Source organism: Gopherus flavomarginatus, chromosome 2 (genome assembly GCF_025201925.1).
Source record: "Gopherus flavomarginatus isolate rGopFla2 chromosome 2, rGopFla2.mat.asm, whole genome shotgun sequence".
Taxonomy (NCBI): domain Eukaryota; kingdom Metazoa; phylum Chordata; order Testudines; family Testudinidae; genus Gopherus; species Gopherus flavomarginatus.
In genome coordinates, this window is record NC_066618.1 from 56,450,390 (window position 1) to 56,474,795 (window position 24,406).

A 24,406-nucleotide genomic window follows, 5' to 3' on the forward strand; every position below is an offset into this window, starting at 1 on the left:
GTGGTTGATCCCTAGGCACTACTGGAATACACATGATTAATAACAATTTATCTTCTACATCAGCAAATTGGCATCCACAGGTCATTTGCTTTCACAAAACACAACAGTTTACACACAAATTGAGAAGTCAGCACTGATTTGCCTAATTTGTATCCCTCACTGGTTTTACAGCAGTGTAAACCCCATTGGACTTCAATGGAGTTACTCCTGATATAAAGGAAATGAAGCAGCAGGAGAATCAGGCCCCTATTTTTGACAGACATAAATGAATGTGCTCATAAAATTGTGAGCACAAATTTAGAGGCCATTTCTGAAAGTGTCATTACGTATAGCATATCACAAACAAAACCCGTCAGAGGTAGCCAACCTAAGTTTAAACACATCAGTTTCTCCTCTCTGTCTTTCATATTTGATTTCTAGATAGCTCTATAAACTGAAGTCCTCTACAGACTAAACATGAGAGGACAATTGCAGTGCAAGGTTCCCCACACTGCTTTACCAGCATTATTATCTAAAGAGGCTACACTGCCAAGCCTAAATGAATGAAAGGGGTTTAAAAGCCTTCAGAAAGAAAGTCTGAATTCAGATGCATCTAAACATCACTGAGAATAAAGACCAGTTGGCCTAATCCTGGTTAGGCTTTATTATTTTATCCCATAGAACTAAAGAAAACAGTCTTACCTACCTGAATCATATGCAAAATCTCTAGGTTCCTGTTTAATCATCAGAGGAGGAGGGAAATTTTGATTGGCTGCATTGCCAACCATGGCGTTGTGTTCATAGACTGGATCATGGTACTCCTGCTTAAAACCTTGAGGCGGGAAAGGGATGTTTGGCTCAGACATCTGGCGTTGGTATACTGGGCGTCCTTCTCTTGACATTGCAGGCAAAGGCGGGAAAGAATTGCAAGGTTCGGAGAGTTGGCGGCGAAATCTATGACACAAGTGAGAAAAGTCACTCAAAAGTACAATGGCAGAGTGATGTGGTAACTCAAGAAACAAGATGGTATATAAAAAACAAACCAAAACCAGGTATAATTTTTAAATTGCTCTCTTTTGTTCTTAATCAGTAAAAGATGGAATTAAGAAAAAATAAATTAAAAAAAAGCTCAAATTTTCTGGGCTCAATTCTCAGTTACTCTGTTCCTAAAAATGGGAAGGGAATTCAGAGAGAGAAAGATGGCTTTCAATGGCCTTTACCCTATGGGACATGGGAAGCAGAGAATAGCCCTATTATTTTATTAGTAGTAAATATTTACATTATGGTACTTCCCAAATGTCCCAGTCAGGATCTGAGCTCCATTGTGCTGGGCAGTGTAGAAAAAGACTACACACAATCCCTGTCCCAGAAGGTTTACAGTCTAAAAAGACACACACTTCCTCTGCTATTTCAACAGGGGCTGTGAGCAGGATTGTGCCTTACACCAGCTCTCCATATGGGGCATGCCTGCACAGATGACATTCTCATGGATGTGGCCCCTGTATGCTGCAAGCATGGCATAAAGGCACCTTAGCGAATCAGGTCTATGTGTTTATGGAAGAACAGAGGGCTGTATCTGTTTGCTTACAGATGCCATCTCCAAACAAATAAAGATGTCAGCGGTAAGATCTGGGCATCATTCCACAAAGTTAAAAAGCCTCAATTGTCTCCTCATGGTGAAAAAACCATGGGAGTTTTGCCTTGCAGACTTGGTATCACATTCCTGTCTCAGTGGGGAGGACTTTTCACCCCTCTGGAAAAAGGAGGGGTGCACCTTGAATATCCCACAGACCCAACAGATCTACAGAGAGACCAAAAAAAAATTAACAGCCTCAAGGATGGCCTTCCTACTCATACTGCTGTCATGGAATCAAGGGTCTCATAAGAGTTCACTGCTCCCCCAACCGTTTGTATACAGTCTTCCTCTCCAAGGGACGTGGAAGCTGTGGAGTGGCGTTAGTGCTCCATGTCATGCACCAGAATGGAAAGGAGCATGTTCCATGCTCCCCTCTCCCACAGATCTGGCATGTTTCCCCCTACCTCAGAGCCCCAACTATGGGTGCTGAATTTGAGCAGTTGGGCTTCTGCAGGTTTAGAGATATGAGCAAAGAGATTCAGTGGCATGCTTCCCTGGTGAATTATACATTTTCACGCGGCTTCCCCACCCTCCCATAAAGGGAAGAGATCAGCCAGCCCCAGGCGGCTTGGTTTTGAACAACCGTGGTGGAGATGGGACCTATTACCTCTGTGTTGATCCACAGAACAGCAATTGCGATTTTTTGAAGAAAACTGTTTGTCCTGCCATCCCTAAACAAAGGTATGTCTACCCTTGGAAATGGGGGTGCGATTTCCAGCTCGAGGAGACATATTCACCACTGCTCTGACTGAGTTAGAGCACTAAAAATAAAATGAAGCCACAGCAGCACAAGCTGGGGAGAGGCTAGATGCCCCAAATCCCTACCCATCAAACACTCTAGGCGTGTACATGGTGTGGCTAGCCCCTACTGTCGCTCACACTGTTGTGGCCACACTATTGTTAGCACACTAGCTTGATCACAGTGAACACACAATTGTCTTCCTGAGTTGAGAATCACACCCTCAGCTCTAACTGGACACGCACTAAAAGAGTAAGACAAGAAGTTATATAACACAACCGTCTTCAAGAGAGAGAAGGAAGTCAAAATATATACGACCAGGAACCAATGATTTTTCAGTTTCTTTTACTTTGGGACTGAACTAACTCGGTTCATGCAAGTAAAATTAGATGCTCGCGCTGAGAAAATTGGCTGGAGAAGGAGAGTAGGATTTGATTGTTATTTATTGATAGGTCAATAAATTCTTTAATATAAATCTTATGCAGTATACATTTCAAATGCAAATTTTAAAATCTATTAAACTTCCAACAAAACACTGCCATGAACCCAAATATTTACTGTCATGCGTAGAAACAACTGAAGAATAAGGTAGCAATGGAGACTGAGCTTTAATTAGTTTAAAAACATTAAGAATATTCCACTCTGCAGTGGTACACTGTAACATTAGGTTTCGCAATTCCACCTACACCTGCACAAAATAAACTTAAAAACTCAAACGTATTATGAAATAGTTAGGCTGGCTGGCAATGCATTCATTTCCCCTCTCTTCCTTTTTTCATTAGCCAAAAAAAGAAACAGAAATTATCATTAAGAACTGTCAAGGAGTGAATCAGAAAATTGCAACTTGAAGTTAAAATAAGAAACAGGCTCACTTGCAAAGCCTCAAAGGAAGTTAATAATACTTGTTGTACTGGAAGCTTTGTATGGAATCAAGCCATTTGTTTATACAAGTGAATTTGATTCCTTTTGGTACTTGTTAGGACCACTTGTCCCACATACATTCACGCCTTGTATGAAGCTGCATGTTCTTGAGGCTGCTGTTATCCTAAGCCACAAAATTCATGCTCCAGAGAAATGTACACCCATTTTATATAGATACATACAATCATATTCAACCACAGACCTGATTTTTTTTAAACGACAGTATTTTTTGAATACACTAATAAAGGAAGCCTGCCTCTCTCCTACCAGACCTGTGCAGAATGCAACAGATCATCCTGCAATCCAGACCTTTCCATATGTTTCTCACAAAATTATTTACAAGATCTGCATACACACCACCGAGTTCAGTAAGGGAAGTGAGGAATGGTGGGAGGAGAACATGAAACAAATTCAGGATTAAAAATGGAAAGGAAAAAATATCTTCCACAGCAAAATGTACCATTCTTTGGAAATAAAGAAGAGTGAAATTTTTAACCACAAAACATTAGCCTTACTCTTTGAGTTTATTACTTGGGGCTTTGCTAAAAGGTTGTGCACTAGTTATTCCTTCACTGAAGGGAAGCATAATACAAAATGTCCTTAGGAGGGCATGCATCAGACCATATGGTAACACAATTAAGACATCATGTGACAAATGTATTATAAAGCTGAGTGTCATGGGAAACTATACACACTGCAGAAAAGGTATATCTGAGCCTCTCTAAATATATATGTTAAGGCTGAAATGCAGCTTCCGCTATAACCTTCCTTTTCAGTTGCTCCCAAACAAAAACCTGTTAATCTGAAATAGTCCATCTTGCTTTCTGAATAGAGAGCAGTTTACTGTTTAGAGAATTTTATCCAAACCTGCTCAGACATCTGAGTTTGGTGTACTTACAGAAATACACTTGTCCAATGTCCTGCAATCAAAACCACACTCTGCCGTCTGTTGAGGGCCTGCACGGTTCCAAGACAGCCCAAGAAAGATGGGGCAGGACCCTGGTTAAGGCAACTGAATGTGTCGATTCATTGCCTCCTCACTCCATCTCCTGTCCATGGGGCACATATAGTCTCAGACAGAACTTAAAGTTGCCCCAGCAGAACCCAAACTAGGCAGCAAGAATGGAACCACCACCAGCCCTCCCTGGAAATGAGGCAAGGGACCCCTGCAAATAGTAGTGCTTGTTGCTGCAGGAGCTTACAAACTGCACCTCCTGGCATAGCAGGGGTGAATCTGACCCATACGCTCTATGGAGTAAGATCTTAATTTTATTTGAACATGGGTTTTTTTACATATTTTTGAAGTCCTGGTGTATCACTCTGAACACGTGTGTATTTATGGATATTCACACTATTTAACAAATGAACCATGTTCAAATAACAAGGTTAAGACATTACTTATACTCGCATACAAGCAGATAAACTGACAGTTGCAAAAATAAGAAACTCCATCCTGAGCATATGTGCTGCAAAACTTAGGCACAGGGGAGTGAGCTAAGAAAGACCATCCATTGTTGGGAGACCTCTAAAATAGCAAAACAGAACAGGGTGAATGAAGGCACAGTTTCAGCTCTAATTCTGGAATTTTTAGCTTTTGTGGGTTTTACTTGGTCTAATATTGTTTGAACATGGTTTATTTTGGCAGCTTAATTTCCTTTTTATAAGCTGTTGTATTTCAAAAAGTTTTCAAAAAATAATGCTCACTCTTTCAGGGAAGAGTATGCAAAGTGACACTACACTCTGTAACAGCAACTCCAGAAGAAACCCACACATCTGAATAGATGTATACTAGACAATCTTATATACTTATTTGTAAGCAAGGGGCCAGATTCTGATACCCTGGTCATGCCAGGTAGGACCTCACTCCTCAGGTAGTTCTATTGGATTCAATGGAATTACTTGAGGAGTACGGTACCACTCATGGTAAGTAAAGGTGGCAGAAACAGGCCCCGATACACTGTAGTTTCTACTCTGAGCTTCCACTGCTGAAATCTCAGGCTGACAGTCCCCTGTAAGAGAGTTATAGAAATGCAATTACTGAGGATGCTTCTTGTTACCTTTAGCCATTACTGACTAGTATCTTGGTCCCACTGAGTTCAACAGGAATAGCTACCGAGTGAAGTACTACTCAACCCGAGGAAGGGTAGCAGAATCAGCCCACAGCCTTAACTATCAATGCCAAGGGGCCAATCCAATGCCTTTTATTGTGGTCATTAGGATATTGGTTTTCTGGTGTTTTTACCTGTGATCCATAGGGAAGCTGTTGTCTTGAATGGACTGGGATGGAGGGAGGTGAGTAGGGAAAGCCCGGTCGGGTTTAGGAGTCTGAGCTGAGTTGGGGGATGCATGGTGCAGTGGTGACACTGGAGTGCTGGATGGCGTTGGTGGGTTAGAGGGCCTCATTCCAACTTGCAGCTTCTGGTCATAGGCACTAACAGCAGAGTGGGGGGGGAAAGGTGCGAAGTTAATTTCTCTGCAAATAAAATGTAATACCACAGAAACATTATCCTATTCGTCTTCCTTTTATTCAGAGGGCACTTGGTGGAGTTCTCTTTTCTGTACATGGAAAAGTACAGAGAAAAGTTAGTCAACAGTTACACATGGTGGTCATGTTCCTTCCCTCTATGGGGCAGAGATGTATTTTTAAAAGGATTTGGTGTTACAGTGCAATACTAACAGGAGATAAGCATAAAGAAAGTTTCAAAGCACAGGCAGCTGGACCAGAGTAGAAAGAGCCTGCCCTGCTTTCCAGTGGTCTGCACAGACCTCAGAGTGCGACAATAAAGAATGCAACCGGAGAAAAGGAATCTGACCCAGAAAAATACAGCTCTGTTAGTTTATCTACCCACACGTAGATGTCAGCAGCCTCCACTGATGGACTTTTTCCTCTCTCAGAACTAAAACATTGATACTGCAAACACTTATGCGTGTGCTTAACATTATTCACGTTTCCTGATTCTGGAAAACACTTAAACACATACATAAGTCCACTCCTATTCAAGAAAGGACTAACGGAGGTGCTTAGAGTTAAGCACATGCTTAAGTGTTTTCCTGAATCAAGACCATGGGTAATCCTGCTGAAGTCAGTGGAATTACTTGCATGCTCAAAGTTTCAGCATCTATGGGGGCTAAAACAATAAGAGGTCTAAAAGGGTACCTAATAGGTGACAAGGGTCACCTTGGTAAGTAAAGCAGAAATCCTCAAGCTCATTCCTCTGTGACTGAGTTTCATCACGTTTGCAACAGGGGTGACCTGTCTGTCACATGAAGAGGCAGATCTAGGTAGTTTTGTTGATACCTATAATGGTAGTGTACTTATGTGAACAAAAATTCTGTGCTGACTGGGTTGAAGATTCCCAAATAGACTAAAACATCAATAAGACCCCCAGCAACTGTTAACATTTGAGGAGAAAAGGAAGACAGAAATGTGAACCAAAATAACATCCATAAAGAATGTAATGATATTAAACTACATTTTTTATCTCCTAAAATAATTAAAATATTTACTATCTATCCTGATTATCAGAGGGAGACCACTTCCTTCTGAAAAAATAAAAGTATCCGCAACACCTAATAAAACTATTTTTATACTGTAATTGTCCATGAATGCACACGTATATCATCTGCAAAACTCGTCAAATACCTAATGTGTTGCTCAGACCTGCCAATCTCTCGCCTCTTACCAGGAGCTCTCTCTCAGCCTAAAGTGCATAATGCATTTTAAAAGTACTTTCAACATAGCTCACGGTAAATAAGACTCCCTCCCCCATTTTTTAAACTGTGGCTATATCCAGCGGAGGAGTGTAGCCACAAGTATTTCAATGAAAATTATTGCTGTAAAATGATTAAGTGCTTGATAGGACTGTAAACAGTTCCATCAGAGTTCAGCAAAACGCATTATCTCATGAGTCTGTTATCTGCTGAAGAGGTAACTTTTATAAGATCTCTATTTTGGTTTTATTTCTCTTTAATCGGGCCTCATTTAAATCTGCAGTCCTCACTGAAGCTACTATAAAAGTAATCCTGGCTGTTTTACCTGACATTGTACAGGCACTTTTCCCCATAACTGAACTTGAATGGCTGTTCTTGACTACAAGCAGAGCCAAGTTCCGAACACGGACTATGGGGTTCTTTCTTGATTTTCACTGGGAGACCATGAAAAGCCACTGGAAAGGAGAAGAAAACAACAATAAAAGCATGGAGTTAGAAAGAAAGCATGGTATTAAACAGTGTGCATTATCAAGCAAGTTAGATGCTGCTAATGAAACACAATTAATTAAACCACTGCAATAATAGACACAGTTTAAGAAATGAAGATTTCAGGCATTTCTTTGGATGTCAAATTGAAAAATAGACACCAGAGATCCTTTGCATTGGCTATTAGCACTTTTATTGTTTAATAGAATGATGGCCAGGCTCCCATCTCACTAGCAGGAAAATAACAGCCCACTTATATTTGGCTTAGCTACTGTAAATGTTGTCAGAGGCAAAATACTTCCCAGGCACAAAATGCTTCTAAGTAATATTAGCGTGGTAGCTTTCAGCTGTAAAGGTACAGTAGTTCACTTAAAAGAGTAACGCATCTTTTACCGCATAATTAATTTCTCATATTTAAGCCTCAAATACAGCACCACTAATTTTTTTGGTCTCACAAAATACGTGAAAACTTGTAAAAAAATTTTTTTTAATTAGCAGATTACAAGCTTAACAGTTGATGTTATAATAACAAAGTAATGTCAGAAAAGTACACAATAAAAGCATTATATATTTCACTAAAAGATTTATTAGCTGAAATCCTCGCCCAGCTGAAGACAATGGGAATTTTGTCATTGACTTGAATGGGGCCAGGATTTTACCCAGTTTATTCAAAGGCAGCAAGAGGAAGGGATGGGACAGAAATGGGCTATGAATGAGAAGCATCAGGTTTATCCAGATTGGGCAAAGAGGTTAAAATCGGGTTACGGCTAGCTAGCTAACCTCAACCTTTTCTGTAGTTCAAGGTCCACCTTAGCCAAAACAAAGATAAAAAATGCTAACTGGCATCTACAGTAACAGCTTGGGATTACCTTAACCTCTTTTGCTAATCCACTACGGGAAACAGAATAGGGGCATGGGAGCACAAAAATGTTAGAGAAGAGCAGTCCTAAAAGACAATTAAAAAATATATATATTTTAAAAATACAGTCCAATACACAATGAGGCTAAAATTCCATCTCTGGACTCTGTTAGCAAGCCTAAAACCTTTCATCTTAACTCTTGTGGTCGATGATATCACCAGAACATCCTGTTGAAATTTCAGCTTTCGATACCTGTATCACATTGAGATCCTCCTACAAACCTGTACCTCTGGGGAGTTTCAGTGACTTCTGTGGGACTCCATGTTAGCGAATCTCAGTGCAGCATCAGAGCATTATTATGTACCCTTAGGCTTCACATCATTCCTTCGCTTGCATGTAATCTTAAAAGTGACATTTTGACATGTACTAGCTTCAAAATATGGGGTGGGGGGAGCTGAGCATGTGCACACGCATATACATTTTCCTAAAGTAAAATATATTGCAACAGATCGGGCAGTCTTCTTAAAAGTGAATGTGCACTAGAGAAAAACCAAGGAAAAGTCTGAATTAAGAACGCCAAAACCTCGATCAGAGGTAAAAATGTGGTCAATGGGCAGGCTTTTCCTGTCATTGAAGAGTAAAACAATGCTGATACGCTACAGAATTTTATTGCTGGTGTAGTTTAGCCACAATTTCTATGATGCAAGTACAACAGTTGTGTACATTTACCTTCAATCAAAGGACTTGGGGCCAAATCTAGCTCTCATTAATCAGGTGATGAGTTGGAGGAAATGCGACTCCATGTATGATTATGATGAGCAAGATCTAGCCCTTTATGTAAATATATATGCAAATCAATTGTGGCCCTAAAGCTCCTGATTAGTTGCCAGTTCTCCTCACTCTATCACAGAGTTTGGGCAAATCTGTCTTAAATGAAAAAAATAATAAGAAGAAACTCAATATTTCTTTAAATAAAACTTTCTCCCCTCTTAAGGCTTGACTGTTCTCTCAGTTACTTACACGGGAAGAAATTGGTGTAATTCCATTCACTTCAACAGAATTACATCTGAATTCACACCCATGTGACAGCAGGATCAGGTCTTCATCTGTGTGCTAACTCCTATACCCACCTAGTCACCTAACAGGAGTCAGCATGTAGGTTCACACTCCATGTATGTCTCCACCACAAAAAAAAGTTCGCAACTCGGTTTAGCTAATTCAGGTTAAAATAGCAGGGAAGACACAGCAACTTGGCTTTTAACTCAAGTTAACAGCTTGAGTTCAACCCCAGCCTTCCCTATATAACTCTAGCTGCTATCCCAAGTTAAAAGCTTAGTTGCTACGTCTTTACCACTATTTTAACCCGTGTTAGCTAACCCAAGTTAAGGACAGGGTGCAAATTATACTGCAATTAAAACCCATGGCTAACCCATGCCAGCTGACTCTGGCTCACGGGACTTGGGCTGTGGGGCAGTGTAACTGTGGTATAGATGTTCGGGCTTTTACTGGAGCCCAGGCTCTAGGACCCTACAAGCTGGGAGAGGCCCAGAGCTCAGGCAGTAGCCCACTTTGCCCAAACATCTATTCTGCAAGCCTGAGTCAGCTGTCACTAGAGTGACCAGACGTCCCGATAAAATCGGGACTGTCACAATTTTGAGGAGTTTGTCCTGCGTCCCAACCAGAGTACGGTCGGGACGCCATTTGTCCCGATATTTTGTTTCCTGGTCTTCGGCAGCAATTCGGCAGAGAGTCCTTCAGTCACGGACCATCTTCAGCACTATTTCAGCGGCGGGTGCTTCTGTCTTTGGTGGCAAGGTTTATTACCCGCTGCTGAAATACTGCCGAAGACCGTCCGTGACTGAAGGGCTCTCTGCCAAATTGCCACCAAACTCCCGGATAGGTGAATGCAAAAAAAAAAAAAAAAAAAACCACAACACCCCACCCCTCCGCTGCAGTGGTCCCAATATTTTCCCATTAACATCCGGTCACCCTAGCTAGCGCGGACCAGCCACAGGTGTCTAATTACAATGTAGACATATCCTGTGTGTCCTGGCCATGGAGACTGGGTTCCACCTCTGACATGCCCAGTATCTCTGACTATGACCTTAAGTCTGTGAATTGTTCTGGTCTGAATCTATTGCGAGTTAACCTATGAATGCAACAGGTTTTTTATTTTAAAAGCCAACAATTGCACATTCACATAAAGGCCACATGCTGCTCTATTTTCTCTTTTTGACTTTACTGCTTCCTCAGAGTTAATCTGTTATGAAAAATGACTTCCCTTATTTATTTTTAAATAACGGGAGTACAGAGACTCCCACACCACAGCCCTGCATGCAGAACTGGTTGGGTATTTCATCACAGTGCTGAGAGCCTGAACGTCTGCTAACAGGCAGTTTTCCAGCTCACTGGCACAGGCACAAGTGAAAGCAGCACATTCATTTTGTGCAATTTGCTTTACCTTCCCACATGGAGTTGGTGCATGTAAAAGGCTGTTAAGTACTAAATTATTCCTTATCAAATCACCATCATCTGGAGTCATGATCAACACTAATTAAATTACTTTCACTGAACACGGCTCCAGCCTGCTGCCTCAGCTGAGAGGTACATTTTATTTTGCTTATTGTACAGTCCTAGCTAGGTCCAGTGCAGACAGCTAGAAGACATGCGTGCTACAGTTTTAATTAAAGTTTTCTACACCTTCTTCCAAGTTATGAGCGAGGGTGAAGTGTATCAAATGAAACAGGTTAACTCCTTCATTTTGATTAGGGAAATCAGTTCAGTCCAAAGTGAATTTTTATATTAGATCCATATCTTAACTATGGCCAGGACAGATAACATAGCTGTAAAATTTAAAGTTCTCCTCAGGCACACCCCTTGTCATGCAAAACTCTATCCACCACTCCTTAAATGGACACTTTTAGGGGTAGGAGAGGACAAGAGAGCCTGAGAATATACTTGTTACATTTTTTCTTTGATGGCTACTTGACCTTTCAAATCACACCTTGAGGCTGGCTGATGAGGACTGAGTTACCCCAACAGACAAATTTTAAGCTTTCAAATGCCAATACCAATTTATCTTCACTGACATCCCCCCCTCCCAACACACACATACACACACACATTCATTTCAGTTCATTGTAGGTTGCAACATTTTCTTGTAACTATTTTTTAATATTATTTGTTGTTTTGCTAAACTGAATTTAAGGTTTTTTTAAACCATTAAATACTTTTGGGGAAAGTGGGGTTGCTTGTTTTTATATCTGTATTCTTACTAGAAAAGAGCAAGCTGCCCATACATTCAAGTTAAAAAAGAATGGTATTTAAAACAACCAAGGCCTTTCCTCCCCCAAACACACCAGGTGAAATCCAGAAATCCTGACCCTGTTGAAATAACGGGAAATTTTGCCAGTGACTTCAATAGGGCCAGGATTTCACCCCAAATACTTAATAACTCATAGATGGCCACTTCCAAACCAAAAAAATAAAAATGCCCCTTTAAAAAAGAAGGGTCCAATCCTACAAACTTTACTTAGATGAGTTGCTGGGATACTTTGTGATCAATTGGTCTAGCTGTGAGAGTAAGATTAACCCTGCTCAATGCACTGCTCATGTTAGTAGTGGTGGTCCCTTTGAAGTTACCATGACTGCTTACATCAGACAAGCATGATCTGGCTCATTGCATTTAGCAGTAAATGGATCACTGTGTAAGTCTGGAGTGCCTTATAAAATGATACACATTTTTTATATGTAATGTGCTAATTTGTATTCTCTTTATATTTGCATTCTATAATGTATCATTGGGGTGGAGTGTGTGTAAGTTAAAAAGTGGTGGGTGTGTGTGTGTGTGTATGTGTGTGTATGTGTGTGTGTGTGTAAAAAAGGTAATAAAGCAAACAACTCCACTGTGCTATAAACTCATAAATGGCATGCATATATAAATACGCACACATATACACTACAGGCTTTTGCCACTAGGTCTGAAGTGCTGTCTTCCTTTGACTACTGTTACCACTCAACACCTTGATCCCGACTACCTTACTCATGCAGACTTGCAGTTCAAGTCAATAGGGCTTGTCCTGGGTGAAGTCTTTGTGTTAGAACCCAGTGGAGAGCAATTTGATTAAAACGTCTGTACGTGATTAGAAATCACCTTGCCCTGACTAAGCCTTATATGTTAGTATCTTTAGTACCCTGCTGCCTGAGATAAATAGGGCAGTAAGTTTCTCTCAACATGGTCAAACTGTAACTCATTTGGGCCAATAGGTTATCTTTTCTTGGGAAAGCCCTAGGAAGGAGCTGTGTCAGATAGCAAGCGCTGGCTACGCAGACAGTGCACATTAAGCTGGAGTGTGGACCCTGCTACCATGCACGAAAGGTTCTGTACTGTGCAGTAGCAAGGTCCATGTGGCCAGTAGTGCATGGCAGGCTAGTGCGCTGTAGATTTATAATCCAGTTTACTGTCCACTAACTGTCCATATAGACAAGCCCTTAATTACTTCTATACTACGTGAAACCACTGATTCAAGTCAATCGCAAGTTGAATACTTGAGATGAGGAAGAACTGGGAAAATGCCTCATGAAACTGGCTGCAAGTCTTTCACTTTTGAATACAAAGCTAATTTAGGTTGCAGAGCTGAGACTCCTGCTGCAATCCCAAGAACAAAATAAGTACGCTTTTCAGAAAAGTTGTGTGTTGAAAAAAACACATAAAGTAGGTAAGTGTAGTGGTCTTCGCTTTCAGCTTAGTTTCTAAGTGTTCACTTTCACTCTATAGACCAAAGGTTATCTCTTTATTATCTGCATTGGTATGGAGACACGCATGTACTAGCTGGTGTAAAATGGTGTCAGGATCAAATCACTGACACCTGCAAACGCGCATGCTTTAGAGAACTCCCAGTCATTTAGTAATGCTATACCCGTATGTATAGTGTAGAGGATTTTGTGCACCACCAGAAAGAGATAGTCACAATGAGTCATGTTCCGGACATATCTACTGAACTCATTTTTCGGTTGCTTCTCACCTTTATGTCATACAATCATCTCTAAGTGTATGTCTACACTTGGAGCTGGACGGTGTAATTTCCAGCTCCAGGAAACACATCCATACTACCTCTGATCGAGCTCACACACTAAATGTAGAAGTGTAGCCGCGGCAGTGTGAGCAGCAGGAGAAGCTAACTGTTCCAAGTATGATCCTGTCTGAGGCCCCAGGTATGTTCTTGGGGCAATCCGCCTGTCCCGCTGCTAGCATCACTGCAGCTACACTTCTATTTTTCACGTTAGCTCTATCAGGGCTAGTATGGGTACGTCTCTTTGAGCTAGAAATTATGCTTTCCAGCTCCAGTGTAAATATACCTTCAATAAGATTTTGTATGTGATCTCATTCACTTTTAGGACCAATGAAATACATGTATAAATACGTGACATGGGGTTTTTCACACCAGTGAGAAGGTGAAAACCCATTCACTTTAAGTTAAGGTCACTTCAATTCCAGGTGATAAACTGATTGAGATGACCTCAGTTAGTCGTCAGTCAAATGCCAGAAGCAAAAGGGAAGGCCTGTGTACTGATAAAGCCAACAGTGTCACAGACTATTTAAATTCATCTTCCCATACACACAGAGAAAAGCAGCAAGCACTTCAGATACATCAGAGCCTCTCAAAGATTCTTTTCCAGTACATTTACCTCTGCCAAGCCCTTCCCCTCCCCCAACACATAAGAATCCATTACTAAAGGGTCTAATCTCAGCTATCAGCACAGAGTGGCTTTTATGGAGCCATTAAACCATTTCTCTTGTTTACAGTGCCTGAAGAAAGATGTGAATTATGCCTGTGACAAAACAGGCGATAACATTTCTAAACCGGTATCAAAATGCAAACAGAAATACATTTAAGGGCAGGGACCCTACTTTGTGTTTTTTATGATTTCCCTCACCTCCTATATGGGGAACGAGAGGGGGTAGCACTCACCTGATGATTCTAAAAAGGGAATAATTCTGCCACAACAGGTAGACTTTTTTGAGCCCAAAAGATTTAAGTATACTAGTTACATAATGGTCCATTCAAAAAAAGGCAAAATGTTGGTTACTTCTCAGCAGATAAGACGTTCTACAATGGCTCTCACTGGCAGACGTTAAAAACAAACAAAACGCTGGGTTCTCATGAGGACTCTAACACATGATGCTCCAACAGCTACTTACTGTTTAAATGCACAGCCGGTAAATTCAGTATTCATAGTCCTGTATCAAGTACAACACAACACAAAACTGAAAACTCATTGGACAGCATTCTAGGTAGGAATGTCAATCTTTATAAATGTTCCTTTAGTACCTGTGAAGATATGAGCTTCAACCTCAGAACAGTAAGCAGGGGAAGGTTACATGGCAAGTCAGAGATAGAGATCTTTTGGGACAACTTTGGTCTAGGACAGGGGTTTCAAACTCAAATGACCACGAGGGCCACATGAGGACTAGTCTATTGGCCCGAGGGCCGCATTACTGACACCTTCCCCCGCCGCCCTTGGCTCCGCCCCCACTCCCTCCCTTCCATGAGGCACCTCCCCTCCCCCACCTCTTCCCACCCCTTCTCTGCCCCCATTCCAACCCCTTCCCCGAAATCCCCACTCCAATTCTTCCCCCTCCCTGCTCCCAAGGAGTTCAGGAGTGATGTGGGGTGTGGCAGGGGCTCAGGGCAGGGAGTTGGAGTTTGAGGTGCAGGAGGGGTTTGGGGTGCGGCAAGGGGCTCAGGGCAGAGGGTCGGGGTGCAGGGTACGGCAGGGGGTCGGGCTGTGGCAGGCGGCTCAGGGCAGTGGGCTGTGGTGCAGGAGGGGTGTGGCTGGGGGTCGGGATGCAGGGTGCGGCAAGGGGCTCAGGGCAGGGGGTTTGACTGCAGGAGGGGTTCAGGGGACGGGCTGCCTGCCCTGCCCCCGTGCCACTCCAGGAAGCGGCTGGTACGTGGGGGAGAAGAGATGCGTGGGGCGGGGGTGTTGCTGTTGCTTCAGTCACTGCCCCCAGCAGCTCCCATTGGCCAGGAACGGGGAACCACGCCCAATGGGAGCTGCTGGGAGTGGTGCCTGAAGCAACAGCAACACACACCCCGTGCCTTTCCTCCCCTAGGTTCTTTCCACTGCTCGGAGTGGCGCAGGGGCAGGGCAGTCAGGCGGGGAACCTGCCCTGCCCCTGGTGTGTGTTGGGCCAGAGCCGCTCTAGGTAAACACTGAGGGAGGGCGGGGAGGCCGTGAGGAGCTCGCGGGCCGCATGTTTGAGACCCCTGATCTAGGCCACCTAGATCTTTTGTAGACAGTGGCCCAGTAGCTGACAGGGATACAGTGCAGACAGCAGATCCTACTTGTGGTATGCTCTTATCCCACTCTGCACTAGCTGAAAGGGTTTACAGTTAGTCTAGTCTAAAAGGTGTAGATGACAGAGGCAAGATCTTCATCTGAGAGGAGTGGGTGTAATCTCTTGGAAAGACAAAGATGAAAAAAGGTGTTTTTGACAACTGATACAACTGGGGAAAGCAGAGGAAGAGACAGAGATGAGCCAGGTCCCAAGATTGTGAATTGCTCTGAAAACGGTTGAGCAGATAAGCTAAATATATATTTCACCAGGTTCTCAAAGTGCCTGCCCACCAGAATCATCTCTATCTGATCTCGTCTGAGCTCCAGTCAACCGGACTTCATTTGAGTCCCAATCTCTACCAGATAACAGAAGAACATAGTCACTGACTGGCTATCTAACATACTGATGAGTTACATCAGCATAATCTCCTGAGCTATCCCAGCAGCTTCATATAAAAACTGAACAGAAGAGATGAAGGACTGAGCCATGCGGAACGCCACAGTTTAGGAAAGGAGTTTTCTAAAGCTGCTCTGTTGATGGTTCTTAAATGAATTTGTAGAACTCCATAAGATAATTCTTTCCACCCTGTGGCTGTATCTGCAAAGCCTCATAAACAGCAGCATCAAAACCCACTATAAAAAGTAAAGCAACAGTACTCAGGACATATGGCCTCTGTCCATTCCCTAGGGTGGTTACTGGCCACCACGATTAGCTCTATTTCTATGCAGTGATCCAGTTTTAAGATTAACTGGAAGGGAACCTGAGGATATCCAATGTCATTGGAGTTGATCTACTATCCCCTTTTCAGTGATCTGTCCCAGAAATGGGACCTTCAAGAACTGGGAATTGCTTGGCATACATATTAGATATTATCCCATCTGATTCAGTTTTGCTTTGGCTTCAAATCCAATCCCTCCATCCCTCACCAGTCCAGTGGATAGAAACAGCATGGAACGTCATTTTTGGAAGCTAATTCTGTATGATGAGCCCAAGCACCAGATTTCAGAGCCAACTGGCAATAAGGGAATATGTGGGCAAGATGGAGCTATTAGAGAACCTCATCAAACAAAAGGAAAATAACCAGCTTTGAAGTGAGCTGCCACCTTTATGCAAATCACAAATGCACTTTAGTAACATTTAAAAATTCACTCTATATGACAAAGCACATGACTATTCTGTCTCCCTGCCTATAACATGTAGTGTAATGCACATTGATTCATGGTTCACTGGAATATGCAAAAACGTTTTAAACACTGCATTGTATAAATGCTACATAACACAGCATGAAGCAGACTAAAGCAGTCATTAAAGTCCTCTTTGGACAAAAAAAAATGTCAGAATACATGGGTGTCTCTCTTCCATCTCTACCCTAATTGCTCTCACCATGACAAGGTATGACAGGAGAAAAAATGTTGACTATAAATCTGTCCTAGATTTACAACAGAGTAGCAGATCAAGATAAAATTGCATTGTAAGTGAAAGTCTATTTCTGTTCCAATGAAAGACTTGGGATAGAAAGGTAATTTCCTCCAGTTCTGATACCTATGAAAATGCTGAATGCTTATCGCCATCACTAAAATATGTATTACTGGAGGAGTTTACATTATCAAACATTGCCGCATTAGAATCATATTCTCTAACTGCAAGGGTGACATTTAAAAAAAAAGAATTGTGAAGAAACAGGAGATTGACAAAGAAAGGTATCAGTAAGCACTTATTTAAATTAGCTAATTAGTTACATTGTAAGACGTTATAGTTCTAAATTTCCACCACAGTTATTCCACGTTTCAGCATTTGAACAAATAGCCTTTGAGTAACACAGGCCCAAGACTAAAAAGGTTTGCTGTGCAGTGGCTAAAGAACAGAGTGGGGTTAGTGGAGCTGGGCATCACAGTTGTGCTGGATCCTTTGTTGAATGTTATGGCTGATCACCACTTTACGTACTGAAAAGAAATGTCACATTACCTTCCATAGAGCTGGTATATACTATGGCTTGTCTACATGAGGAAATTGACTGGCTCAGCTATAACGGCAGTATAATTAAATTGCTATAGCGATGCTGGTGGAACTCCCCATATGAACACACTATTCCGGAATAAAACTGACTTTATTCCAGTACAATTAAAGCAGACCTGTTATACTGGAATAAAGCCAATTTTATTCCAGAGTAGAGAGAGTCTCTACATGGGGAGTTATATTGACATTGCTATAATCATATAATTATGCTGCTGCTATAGTTGTGCTGGTCCCCGTGTAGACAAGTTCTTATTCACCAATTTCCCTGCCTATCAGGCTGCTGAAAGCAGCTATCCTGAATCCTTTTAGCAAATAGGATCTTCTCTGCATTTATCTATTCATGGCAATAATATAACTGATTCATTAGTTAATGTGTTGCTTCTAAAGCATGGATGTGAAGGGGACACCTGGAAAGTTTTGCTGGCTTATCTATACCCGTATTGTTAAACCAGCAAAACCCTCCTCCTGTGGATGCAGTTATATCAGTTTCTGGCATAAGCTATACTGGTATAAAGCACAGTTACACCAGAATAATTTTGTCCACACTAGAATTTACATTAGCATTGCTTAATAGATTTTTTTTTAAATTGAAACATTAATAGACTAGTTGTAATCTTTCAAGTGTAGACAAGCCCTTATTTGCATGAAAATGCAGTCACTATAGTACACAATGCTACATTCAGAATTAGAAGAGTACACCTGCAATGTTCTGATTATGTAATTCTACTGAAGGCACAACTGAGATCAACCCAGATATTATTAGCCACATAGCTTCTTGTTCAAAAAACCCACTCCGCCAGTAGACAATCAAAGCTGCAAATATTTTCTGAATATCAAAACTAGGTAAGCTTGCCCAGAGGGGAAGCCGGTTGGGTGGGGTGGGGAGTAGTGGGGGGGAGCTTTCCGTAAATGCCAATGAAAGTTAACCTGTTTCTAAAACAACAAAGACTAAGCAATTACAAAGCAAACTCTCCAATGGCCTGCCAGTAAACACCTTGTTATGACACTATTAGTCATTTGGTCTAAATTGTTTTAGCTACGAATAGACTGAAAATCCACATTATTTAGGGAAGATTCTGTCAACACTTCAAAAATTGGAAATTGTTAATTTGACACGTGGTTTCAGTTCGTTCACATACCCCGATCCTCCCACCCCCATAAGGTTTTAACATCTAGTCCAGAAAGGCACTGAGATATTTTATTCGGTATGCTTTACAGCTGTTGACACAGTTTGCTAGTCTCTGAACGCAGCAATCTTGCAGAAATGCTGTCACAGGCAGTATTTTACACTGATTTATGTTCCCCCTTCATGTTTCATTCGAGACATTTACCTGTCTGAGTTTATGAGACTCGCAATTATAAGCGATGGAGGGGAGAGCGCTGGTACTAGTGGCAGATGCCCTGAATTCAGTACAATAATTACTCCAAAGCAAACATCTTTGGAGCAAGTTAACTTGTTGCTAAATGCCAGAGCGCTAGATAACTATGGGGCTAATGCAACAAATTTTTCAGACTACTGATGGGAAGAAAGGAATAGGGTATGAAGCAATTAGCGCCAAATTCAGGTCTTTGGATAAATAGAAGCTCCACTGATGGATCCCCTTATGGAAAAGTCCTAACTTAACTGGGATGAAACCAATTAGGTTCTACATAAATTACTTTGAAGACCTATGGAATTTAACAGATAATGGAATTATTCTTTACAATGAATAATTCAATGGTACTAGGATGGCAGCCCCCAAGACTGTTTAGAAATGCAAAAGACTCTTCTTCTGCACTACACTAGACCCAGGTGCAAAAATCAAACATTAAAATTTAGCATAATTACCCGATAGTCATGCTAGTAAGTGGGTTAAATGAGCCCAGACAGGGAATGGGAGTGTCTCTTTGGGATTTAGGAAAGAAAAAGGATGTCCTGAAGGAAAACCTTCAAAACAGCCACGCTTGAGGAGAAAGTTTAAGCTCTTGTGTTCCTGTTTGTGAGTTATCAATAAAGCCAAATCCCAGGGAGGAGACGCCTTGGGCACTAAATCAGGGCCTGTGTACTCTGCTGAGGACAAGATAGGTACCCAGCCATTCACACTAACCTAGAGAATGTAGTAAGCACTCAGATATTATGATGATGGGAGCCATAAGTACATCTATAAAATAAAGAGTCCAGAATTATCACCTGGAAGCCTAGAATGTCTGTTGAGTCAGTGTGAAACAATGGAAACAGCTGCAAGCATGGCTGAGAGCTCTCTAGCCCCACTCCAAAAAGGCACTTGGCCAGGTTTGCTCCATTCAGGTCTACAAAATTCCTGCCGAACCCTGTAGCCCCTAAACCCACCTGCTGCCTAAGTTTTCAGGGTAAGAGTTACCTAGGCACCTATGTTTCTGTCTCTGAGAATGCCTAGTACTGCCTCACTGTAGCCTATCTCCAGCCTAAATCCATGCATAAAGTGGGAGAAGATAGGCCTTTGCTTGCCTGTCTCACATGAGTAAATAGATAATATCCCTGCCGCAGTTTTCAGTAAGTAGGTTTATCATTTCTGTATTGGGTGCTATAGAATTCTTCCAGAAGAGCTTTAGGGGCAAACTTGACAACTTGTTATTTTTTTCTAGGACAACTGGTGTCTGAAGGAAACTTTGGGAAACTTGGTTGAGACTTTCACCTGAACCCCTGAACTAACCAGAACTTTGCCTGTATTTTTCTTTTTAGCACATCATTTAATGAATAGATCACTTAAATGCAAAACCTATAAAATATTATTTTAAAAAGAAACTGTCAACTTAAAATTTTGTCAATTTCCCTCCCTCACCACCCTCAAAAGAAAAAGAACAAACAGTAGTTAGCAGGACATACAGCAGGACCTACACAGGACTGCCAATTCTGGGGAGCTTCCACTCACATTTTTCTAGGTTTTTTTTTTTTTTAATGTTTTCTCCCTTCCCAGTAGCTTAGTGACAAATCCATATAATGACCTTGTGTGCAAGAAAGTGGACTGGGAGTTAGGAAACTAGATTCAGTTCCTGGTTTTTGTGTGAACCTGAGCATATCACTTGGGCCTATATTTTCAAAAGATGGCCTCTGATTTTGGGTACCTCTGTTTTGGTAGTCCAACTTGAGAAACCTTAATCACTGTATGTTGTTCCCTCACCTGTAAAATCGAAATGATGATATTTCCATACCTCACAATGATGTTGTGAGGATAAACACATTCATATCTGTCAGGTGCTTAGATACTATGAAGGGAAATGCCATAGAGAAATCTATAAACAATAACATTGACTACACAAAGTGCTGTCCCATGCACAAAGTAAACGAACTGAAAACAGTCTTATTTTAGCCTCTCTCAGTTGTAGAGAAGTATTAAAAATAAAAAGAGTAAGAACAATTTCAAAGTATTATTTTTAAATTGACCATGTCTTTTTAATAGGGAGAGAAAATAAAATATGCATCAACAAAACACGCTATAGCTTAACTCTAAATTCCACAAACAGCACGCATAAGGTTGCCAGGTGTCCAGTTTTCAACCGGAAAGTTTGATGGAAAGGGGACCTGTACAGTGTCCAGTCATATGTACTGATCAGACACCAAAAGTCCAGTTACTACAGGTTGGGGGGGCCAAGGGAGGAGGAGCTGGATCATCAACCCACGCCAGCCCCTGCTCAGCTGGGGCTGCCTCCTACCTGCATCTCGTGGCCAGACAGGCTCCTGGAGCAAAGGAAGCCCAGCTGGCAGGGGGGAGGGAGGTAGACAGTATTGAGCGAGGAGGATGGGAGAGGGAGAAGACCAAGGAGTGAAAGGGGCGGGGCCTTAGAGAGAAGAGGCAGAGCATGGACGGGGCCTCAGGGGTAAAGGGGAAGGTTCTAGTGCTCCTGCTGTAGTGTCCAGTTTTTAGAAATTAAAAAGCTGTCAACCCTACACACACAATTCACGTCAAGTTTCATAAGCAAACATAGAAGTAATTAATCAGATTCTAACCCTGTTAACCTTGCTCAATCATATACTGTAGTTCCAAGAAAGAGAACAAGAATCTCTGAACTTGGCATGCATCTTTTTTTCAAAATTTGCCAAATCACTGAGGCCTGAATGCAACACAGCAGTGTAAATTTTGTTTGCTGACTTCAAGTGTTTAACTTTTACTCTCTAAGGATCAGATACACCCAGGGAAAGCGCAGGCAGAAAGTGGCTGCTCTCTTTGTACTCCAACAACACACAGTGCCGCTCCCTTTTGCACTGGCTACCAGAGCTGACCAGATAAGTAAGATACAGTCCACAAAAGGATGTAAGTAGCAGGTGTGCTGCCTTTGCATACCTAGGAAATCAGGGATATGTCTTCCCTGCACAGTTAACCAAGAAACTGGCACCAAGGTTAGCCTAGCCCAGATATGAGCATTCCCTCCTGCATAGCTATATTCACATAATGGTGTCTCCACTCACCCATAGGTAACTGGGACATATCCCTTGGTTTTTTGTGATGAGTAACAGTCATTTGGATCAACTGCAGGGGAACTGTGGGAAGGGCTATTCAGACAATGATTTTGTCTACATCTTCACTGCAAGGTGTGTGAGTTCCAGCCCGAGATAAAGTTGAGCTCAGGCTCTAACCCCCACCTCCAACCCCCAGACAGGTAAGCTAACCTGGGCTTAAAGCACCTCGGTTTTTCTATGTGAATGGAGGGGAGAGTTGAGCTAATTATGCAATGAAGACATATCAGAGTGACTAACCTTCTGTGAGCTGTGCATACAAGGCGGTGTCGGGCTTTTGGTGGTTAGATTAGCCTACCATTTTATTGACATCCTGGAGGGTTGCTGATCCCACCTACAAGAAATTGGGGGCCCTAGTGGGAAGTTTTATATAAGGTATTAGGATTGATTATATGACAGCTTACTTCCTCCAAAAAAACAGCACTATGGTACAGAACCATAACATATATATTAAGTTGTCATTAATCCTTGCACTGCTCCATAATAGCATTGCTGCATATCTGAAGCCTGTGGACTCTTCCAGGAGACTAGGAAGTTGTCAAGTACATTTTCCCCTGAAATCAGTCTCAGCCTTAAATCAATGGGAGATCTATTTAGAGACCTTACTTGGGAAAATGTGCAAACATTATAGACCCATTATAAATAACACATTAGCAAAAATACCATTTAGGCAATAACTCAGCTTAAACAACACCAGATAGTTAAAAGGAAGACTGAAACTCAAATCTAAGTCTGTAGTCCATTCTATATTCAAGTCTGTTCTGATGGACTGTAAAAGTCTAGCCATTGCAAAAACAATCTATTGAGTCTCCACTGGACAAGACGTAGGTCCCTGCAGTGACTCAGGAGAACTTATCGCCAGCTGATTATTACTGTAATTCTATAAGCAGTTAAAGAAAGAGGCCATTATGAAAATTTTCAGAGATACCTAAAATTAGAAATTTTAATAAGTGCCCTGATGTTCAGAGGTGCTGAGCAATGAGATCCCATTGAAGTCAATAGACTTGCGGTTACATACAATAATAGAGGCCTAATTTTATTTAACGGAGGTCACTTAAGACTCCTTTACACGGCCAGAATAGTGTAAAGTGACCTTAGTGTAAATGAGATTCAGGTCTGAAGTTACACTTATATTTCAAAATGTGCCTGAATGCAGTTGCTCCTTAAGCTGCATGTTAAACCGTTGCATGTAAACTCACAATGCACACAGACACATTAGGTATGTACTGCACACATCCAACAATCCCAAATAGTTTCAGCTGTGAAACTTACTGAGGTAGTTAACACCTTAGCTTCTGCTAGTGGTTTGGCTGGATGAAATGTTCTTCAAGGCTGGATTAATAAGAAAACATCACATCAATTTCCATTCTGAAGATTTTCTTTACAGTGGGATAAAAGTCAGAAATATTTTCTTTTTAAGCCAAAAGTTAGTTTGTAGAAAAGCAGCAACATTTGCATGAAGACCCTAAAATTTGCAGAATTGGCAAGTTTCCTGCACATGCACATTTCCAGTGTCCTTGATCACGACACATAATGCGTAAAATTTAAAACCAAAGAAGACAAACCCAGCCCGTAAGCAACCTGCCTGTTCAGTGACTCCATGACTTGGCAGTAAATGCTATTACTCTCAAAATATTTCACCACATGAACTTACCGGTAACTACATTTCCTGAATAAGTTCAAAACCAGCAAAAAGGAGTAAGATGACCAGAAATAAAGTTGCTAATGGTTCACTCATTTCTAACATGGATAGCCCTAAGCATAGATAACTGGTTGATACACAAGAATGAAAACGTTCTACTCTGCTCTAATTTACTCGTCTTCTTCATTCAAGGTCACTCTAACAGCAGATAATGGTAAGAGGTGATGTGCGAAAGACACAAAGCATGAGATGGGCTAGGAAAAATTGACCTAATTCTTTCTCAGGCAAAGCTTCCATTCACCAAATATAAACTACGAGTTCAGAGTCCAGAGTAAATATACTCCAGTATTCTGTCCACAAGTTTTAAGACAAATTTTATTTCTACAGCTTTAGACTGTTAGTAAACAAGTATTCAGGACTGATGAGATTGACCACCACTTAATTATACTTCCTTCATAATAAATGTTCATTTGTTATATACGAGTGCCATTTGATTTATCAGTCCAGTAAGACTACTTCCCAATAATGTGAAGCCAAGAAATCCTAAATGAAGGGACACAGAACCTTGAAATCAGGGACATTGTGTGTATTTCAGCGGCT

The 24,406-nt window shown here is 41.5% G+C and overlaps 1 protein-coding gene across 5 annotated transcripts in view; it reads right to left on the bottom strand.

Moving 5' to 3' along the window:
• The window catches only part of ETV1 (ETS variant transcription factor 1), a 78,950-nt gene that overhangs the window by 33,130 nt on the left and 21,414 nt on the right, over positions 1–24,406 (bottom strand). For 3 of the 5 annotated variants that reach the window (XM_050938668.1, XM_050938670.1, XM_050938671.1), the window contains 3 exons: positions 7,312–7,441; positions 5,518–5,706; positions 686–933 (listed from right to left, as the gene is read on the bottom strand). In XM_050938668.1, the coding sequence (XP_050794625.1) occupies positions 686–933; positions 5,518–5,706; positions 7,312–7,441 (567 nt within the window). The remainder of the gene's footprint in view (positions 1–685; positions 934–5,517; positions 5,707–7,311; positions 7,442–24,406) is intronic. The other 2 variants (XM_050938672.1, XM_050938673.1) reach the window with 1 other exon arrangement.